This window comes from Sinohyriopsis cumingii, chromosome 8 (genome assembly GCF_028554795.1).
Source record: "Sinohyriopsis cumingii isolate HCF-2022 chromosome 8, ASM2855479v2, whole genome shotgun sequence".
NCBI lineage: Eukaryota > Metazoa > Mollusca > Bivalvia > Unionida > Unionidae > Sinohyriopsis > Sinohyriopsis cumingii.
The window spans coordinates 99,818,417-99,826,379 of NC_142968.1; the positions used below are offsets into that span (position 1 = coordinate 99,818,417).

Genomic DNA, 7,963 nt, shown 5'->3' on the forward strand with positions numbered 1-7,963 from the left:
ATATATTTGTTTATTCTACCCCATTACATTCATCATATTCCCAATCCACCCATCCCTCCCTCCCATACAACGCCATGAAAAGAACTTCAAAGAACACACACACACACACACACAGACACAGACACACACACACACACACACACACACACATATATATATATATATATATATATATATATATATATATATATATATATATATATATATATATATATATATATATATATATAATGCATTCGCATGCTCAGATTTACACACTTTGCACATTGTCCGAGGTGTGCGCATGCGTTCATATTTTAAAATGAGTTCATATTTTAAAATGTACGTACATTTGCAAAATTGCACACAAATGTTAATAAGCGCGTGCGAATGTGGTATATAAGAACGTTTCATGTATTTATACAAACCTTAATTACGGAAAAATGAACAAACAATATATAACTCAGTAAACAAAATATAAACCATTTTTATGTTTCCTTTATAAGCAAAACAAAATAAATTCAAATGAATCTAAAGGATGATCTGTTAAGATTCACAGAAGATGCCATTTCAGCATAATATAAACAGGTCTTCAAACGTGTCAAATACAAATATTCATATCTAAATACCACTGCTGAAAACAGTCAACTGAAAATGCAAATGACTATATTATAACCATAGTTAACATTAAATGATAAATAGTATAGCTAATAGGTATATAAACAAATTAAAAATGATTGGAATAGTAATTTCAAAATGACTCTGATGATTAATAGTGCAAGGTAGCCTGCATATCTATCTCAGATTTGCTGCCAACTTTACTGATTAATCTATGTTGCATATAAGTAGAAAATACATGGTTTGTCACCCCAGTGATTTATGACGATTCCGTTTTCAATGTACCATTCTGTTCTATATTATAGTTATATTCCTTTTTATCCGTTATGTCCCATAACCGATACGTATTTAATACTCCGCTTTCTAATTTGACCCTATTTCTTCATTTCCCCATGGAATTATTCCTAAAAGCTCAATTATTGTTGTGTGCGTCAGAGAGAGAGAGAGAGAGAGAGAGAGAGAGAGAGAGAGAGAGAGAGAGAGAGAGAATCATTGGTCTGTTTTAAAGACTCTAATTTCATTTTGTTGACTGGCTACTGCCATAAATTTCTTTGTGATTGAAATTGCCACCGGTCCCAGAACCTTACACTCTTGTGTCATGACGTTATCTCTCAGCAGTTCACCCTTGGGTCCTATTGCGCAGACTCTATTTTCCTCCTTCAGGCATGCGTAGATGACCCCTCTATAATCAGAAGCCATATCAAGGACTGGGACGGTGGTGAAATGCTCCCATTTTCGGATTCTACTGGTATGGCCACGCATGTGTCTCTGAATATCCGCCTTTATACAGGTCAATTTGTTTCCCACTTCTGCAACCACAAATTTGCCAGACGGTGTAGAACAGATGGCATTTGGCACATTGAAAATTCGGGCCCCGGTCACAACATCCTGATCAATTCTGGTGAGCACATCTCCCTGGATATTCAGGATATCTATACAGAGATTGCTCCAGGCTGTTACTGCCAAAGTATCTCCTCTAATTTGGCAGATCCCATTGTAGGGCACTTCTGTAATATAGTAGTTGGAAATCGACAGTCTGTCTGTAGTATGTATGAATGCAAGTAAATGTTTCTCTGGTTGTGTTACACACAATATTCTTCCTGGCTGAATGCTGCACATTCCATGTGGCATGCCATTTAGGTCCAGACTAGTAACATAAATTCCCGATGCACTGAATTTCTTGACTTTCTCATTCACCGTATCAAGAAGATAGAGGATGTCTGGTTCATCCTCAAAGGAAACGATACCATTGATTCGGCACGTGTCTTCAACCGGCAGACGAGCATCAAAACTTGAAAACAATTCCGAAAGCTTCAATGTAGGAAACACTTCATTACTGGGAATGTTACGACGCTCTCTATGAAGTATATGCACCAATGAAGACGGAAGAGATAACCCTGAGGCGCCAGACCCAACCACTGCATGCTCTTCATGCATATTGAACTCAACATATCCAATACTAGTGAAATCTGAAAGAAAATTCTGAGTGTAGGAATCTTTAATGAAAACAATTTCTGATAGATTGGACTTCGTATCTTTGTCAATGGAGTCGAATTCCTGTTTAGCTTTCTCGGCCTGTGATCTGACATCAGACAAAGAAGCAAGAATACCGACTGTGTCAGCGTCCTCAAACATGAATTCAAAACTACTTTCAAGCTCTAGAAGAGATGTCACTTGGGAGTAAAAGAGCTTTCTTTTCCTCAGATGGCTTCCATACAAGCGTCCTATTTCGTCGCGAAGCAGTTTGATTTGCCTCTGAACCTTCTGCATGAACTCCATTAAAGATCGTTCAACACTTTCCAGCTCATGCAAAGCTTCCGCTCGACTACTGTCAATTCGGCGATCCATCACACCAAGCCTTTCTGCTCTCGTAACCTGATCCCGGAGGAACTGGCGCAAGGAATCCAATTCAGGTTTCATGCCCTGAAGGGCCTCTTCAACCGAGCAACATTTGCACGCTTTGTGGTTACGTGCAGCACATTCCCAACATATGCCTTGGGCATGGTCAACACAATAAGCTTCCTTAACTTTGCTTTCATGTTGAGCACAAAATCTAGAAGATCCACTGACGGCCTCTTTTGCTTTACTATGTTCTTCCACTGTTTGAAGAATAGCATTGAGCAAAGAATCAACTGGCAAGCTTTCTACCCATTGTTTGGGATCAAATACCGTAGCTCCGTGGTATGTGATGCTAGTTCTACAAAGAGGACATGAAACGAATCTAGAAGTCTCACGTGTGAAAGCTACCTCGGCGATGTTTTTCAGGCAATTTTTGCAGAAGCTGTGGTCACATGGAAGTCGCATGGGTTCTTTGTACTCTTCGAGACAGATGCGACAGCAGAGGTAGTCCTCTCGCAACTTGCTGGCCAAACGATCGCCACTCATTATGTCCGAATGATTCAACTTTATATATGACCCTGCGAGTAAATAAATGGTATATCATTATCAGTATCGCCTCCAACCTTATTTATTTCAACTGCTAAAGGTTTTGTTTTTGTCTGTTTTTTTAACAAAAGATTTCATTCATGCTCATGAACGTTTCAATCCCAAGCCAATGACCTCAAATACTATAGGTAATATAGTGGGTTATGGAAAAGATAACTTTGTCCTGTAAAGCCAGGGGAAACGACTTAATATCTTATATACTTGCGACTTAACCATTTTGTATGATTTATTTTCTTATTGGATCCATAAGGAGAAAAGGCGCCTTAACTGGAATTTGCTATGTTTAAAGTTTTCAGTTAAAAGGGAGGCACACAAATGATATGCATGTGCATCTTTAGGCTGAGTTTATTTGTAGAGGTTGTGCTTGACTACCATTTTACACAGCAAAATTTGTGAATTTCACAAATGAGAAGCCAGACTATCGCAATCAGATTTCCCCCAATGATACTCTATGCTGATATGCTATACATGACTACACTGTACTACACTACACTACGCTATACTATACGATACTATACTATACTATACTATACTATACTATACTATACTATACTATACTATATTATGCGACACTGCAATGTACTGTCAACAGTCACATCTCTTTTCTCAATACTTCAAGTGCACGATCGATTAGCATTTTTGTAACGCAGTCCCCAACCTTTCGCCCTCACCCCCTCCCATAAAGGTCGCCGGCTTTTCTTGGTGGGGGGGCAAACATGTAGTGGTCAGTTGTTAATGTGTACGGATGTAGGCCAAAACATGTTTAGATGTAAAATGGGGGGTGGGGGTGGCAAGTGCAGACGCCCATGCCTCCCACCCTTATTTGACTCAAACAAGTAGTAAGCAGCAAAAGAAACTCAACTGAGAATATGTCGAACGAACTTGACAGAGCAGCACATATTACTTAAAAACCATGTGGCTATCGAAACAAACCCCTTATATACCTTCATTTGCAGCAAGAGTTAAAGCATAGACCGTTACCTTTTTGTGCTGGGTTATTAACTGACATGGGTTATTCGTGTTCCTGCCTAAAATCGGCCCTGTCCATACTGATCAACTCCCGTTTCTTACCAGGGTCAATTTGGAAATTTTATTTCTCCTTGCGACGACGCGTCATTCCATGTGTATTGTGAAACCTTGTACAACATACAAAAGGGTCTATTCAAAATATTATTGATTTTCTTTCTGCCGTCAATAGCTTGTTTGTGAGCCAGTGACAACGGTAACCTAAACTGGGGCGCTGGTGGGAATTGAATGGGGTGACAGACTTAGCATAATTACAGTGAGAAAAAAATAAGGAAGGCGAGGGACACTGGAAAATGTCGCCAGGAAAGTAACAGGCTCCCTCTGCACTTGCACGCTTTTATTACACGCTGGATAATGTATACCTTCATGAGTGTGGGTGGGTGGGTATGATTTGGATTTTTAATGTAGCTTAATAATTTTTCAGTCATACCGCTACGATGTTGGCAGTGTGTCAGTGAATAGTGATATATAGCACTTGGGCATCATGCCGCAGGCATGTATTATCATAACCCACCGCATTGGATGCGGGAGGTCTCGGGTTCGAACCCTGGCCGAGTCATACCAAAGACTTATAAAATGGTACTAACAGCTGGCGCTCAGCATCAAGAGGTTAGTCTTAGGACTCGTCGGTCTGGTATCAGGATAATGTGACGGGATGGGACATGATGCTACATATCTGCGGCATGGTGCCCCAGTGCTAGTCATCACTATAAACTGCCACACTACAAACATGGTAGCGATATGACTGAAAAATTGTTAATGCTACGTTAACAAATCAAAATGGGGTCCCGAGTGGCCGAGTGGTCTAAAGCACTCTCCGTTACGGATCACTGCCATCTCACCTCTGTCTGCGTGGGTTCGAGTCTCGGATTCAGCCAATTGGGTATGCGAGAAAGCTTGCCAGTAGCTTCTCGTGGGTCGGTGGTTCTTTCCTGTGTTTTCCCGGATTCTTCCTCCACCATTAAATACTGGCCGCCATGTATAGCCTATCGTGTGCTGAAAAATGGCGTTAAACCCTACAACAACAACAACAAATCAAAATATCACACACACACAGAGACAGGCGGATCAGTCCTCACAATAACCTCTTAATGCTGCTGGCCACGCGAGGCAGCTGCCAGTATCATTTGTATAAGTGTCTGGAATGACTCGGCCGTGGATCGAACCCACGACTTCCCGCATCCAAGGCGAACGCTCTAACCACTTAAGCCACCGGAGCGGTATATAAAATTGTATATCATCTATTATCAACTGGCTTTTGAAAGTAAGTTAATATTTAGAGACATTATTGAGGAATGACACAAATAACGTCACGCTAATATCAGACATTCTATATGCCTGTTCGGAAACTGATTTATCGCCCTTGAGCTGGAAACTCTTATGGACTTGCAAACCCATTAAATAAAATCGATGACTTTAAACTTCTGAGTGCAAATAATCAAACATATACTTATCAGTATAAAAGCATCTTAGGTGACAGCTTCTTTGTAGAGAAAACTATATGATCCGTGGCTTTTTCTGGATCTACATATGTGTGAAAACATGAGCTTTCAATTCAATAAATAGTGTTCCAAACTCAAGTATGTAAAAGTACTGAAATTCCATCAGTAACACGATGTCTTTCTTGATTTTTTTCAATTACCACAATGATAAGCTCTTACATTATTATTTTTACTTTCATTATCAAGCAACCCTGGCTAGTCAAACCCATATATACTGTATTTATGTATTTATGTTTACATATTTCCAGACTGGTTCCAATGTTTCTATATCATTATTACTATGAGTCCTTAAGGACGACTATTAGCCCAATAAATCAAACACCACCACCCCCTATCTGTGTTGATACTGCTGGACGATATGTGGCTATGATGTCACCTGTTCATTAAAATGTGCAATCTTGCTGCATGCAGATCTTTCCGGAACAAACTTCCGTACACTTTAGACACATACCGGTAATTGGTAACAGCCATGTCTAGCCCAAAATTCAAAATGGCCACAGGACAGAGGGTTGTGGTATTCCATGTGGATTTACAAATCACCAAACAAAGGATTTGCTCAGGAAATATAATGTTCATGTCACCAAAAGAACCATGCAGCCAACGGTAGCTCCACGGCCACGAGAAATACCAGTAGGTGTATAAATGTACAGTGTGCAGATTTTTGCAGGTTTTAATGAATAGGCGATATCAGCCCTTAAACCACCAGTCAACACCATCACGGGTGATGAACTGATTTATCAACCAAGACGACTATAACCTCCGCGAACCATGCAATAAAAAAATAGCGCCCGTTGATAGAGAAATCATCGAAGCGTGCTACATTCTGAGCATAAATTAACGATTCATAAGAATGTAGGATATGAGAAATTGTTAAATAATACAAAAAGGAATGATATTAAAACCATGCGCTGTCATTAACATAAACAAAATTTGTTATTTGTTTCTATAAAATGTTTTATCCAAATACAGAATTTTACATTTTGTAATAAGGGTATCCTGTTGGAAGAATATTTAATCGAATTCCGTGAAAAAAGTGTACTTACCCGTCTTAAATTTTAGGATGTCAAACAATAAATTTACTGTTGAAACTTTTCAGAGTAATAAAATTCCATATGAAGAAAGAAAATGGATAAAATGTGAAAATGATGTTTTTGGAGATGAACTTTCTGTCTCGGCGTTTTCCCGTTTCTCACTTTGGTTTATAACAAGACGGCCTCTCATAAATATACCCAAGATTGTACTTGACTCGTATACCTTACCAGTACGAGTATTTTTTCTCAATAATGTCCTGTTCTGTTCTCTGCCGTTCTTCAGCTTTAAAAATTTTAAACTAGTTTAATCAGATTAGTGCTTAGCTATTAGTGAACCGAAGAAATATAACAAACCTGCAAAATCCACCTAAATTCAATTAAACTGTATTGCTTTCTCTGATTTCAGTCCTTTCAGCAACTTTTGAAAATGAGCTGTTTACTGTCACATTATCTGAACAGCGTATACACGATGATGTCAATATAACTTATTCACTTGTATTGCTTTGGTCTTTGCAAAATGGCTGATTATCATAATAAAGGATGCTGACCAAGAATTATTTAAAGGGGTTTCGATATCAAAGGAAATTTGTGGGGACAATATGTTTTTTTATTATGCAATCTCTTTTGTAAACATGAAAGAAAATAAATCTAAGACCAGCCATGCCTTTTTACATATTAATAACAAATGATATCCACTGATATACAGAACTAAAACAGTAAATGTCCAAAGTTCAACGTGTTGGGCTAATTTTAATTTAGGTTTTTCAGGTTATACATCAAGTTACTATAACAATGCGACTGGTTGCGAATAATTGTTGGTGGATGTAAGCTTGTAGAATAAAGAGTTCAAATTCAAGGGGAGTAACCTCGTTTCGGAAAAGGCAAGCAGCTTTTCACTCGTCATCGACTTTAAAAATGGCCGGCTTTACGGGTATTCAGAAAGGAAGAAAATATAATCATTTCAGTCATCAATTCATAATTTCTAACCTGACTGAGGCCATTTGGGCCTCTAACATTGTCTCCTCCACCATGTTTCAATCCAAACGAGAGATTCATCACTAAGATGGCCGCCATATTGGTATGGGCTTACAACTTGTGTCATGTACATATAGAATATATATGATTGGTAAATTGTAAGCAACGATACCAGCCCATGTGGTTGGCCAGGATTGGTTAATAATGAAAATAAGATTTTAGTAAAGAGAATATTTTAAGAGCTTAAACTAGTTGTAACTGAAGAAGAAAAAAAAACGTGGTTTTATTGATGGAATTTGAATTTCGGTCCCATTACAGACTTGACTCGAGTTCAATAGACTCGTTACTGAAGTCAGCAACTATTTGGTACAGCAATGAAAGCACATT

The 7,963-nt window shown here is 38.7% G+C and overlaps 1 protein-coding gene across 2 annotated transcripts; it reads right to left on the bottom strand.

Annotated features, from left to right (window-relative positions):
- Positions 1-448: 448 nt before the first annotated feature.
- Positions 449-7,681, bottom strand: LOC149794230 (uncharacterized). 2 transcript variants are annotated; one of them, XM_089966548.1, is made up of 2 exons: positions 7,589-7,681; positions 449-3,014 (listed from the first exon to the last, which is right to left on the bottom strand). In XM_089966548.1, the coding sequence occupies exon 2, from the start codon at positions 2,980-2,982 to the stop codon at positions 1,087-1,089; it is 1,896 nt and encodes a 631-aa protein (XP_089822674.1). In that variant the 5' UTR covers positions 2,983-3,014; positions 7,589-7,681; the 3' UTR covers positions 449-1,086. The 2 variants fall into 2 exon arrangements, with proteins under 2 accessions (XP_089822674.1, XP_089822673.1); XM_089966547.1 differs by lacking the exon at positions 7,589-7,681 and adding an exon at positions 4,024-4,157.
- Between the last annotated feature and the right edge of the window lie 282 nt (positions 7,682-7,963).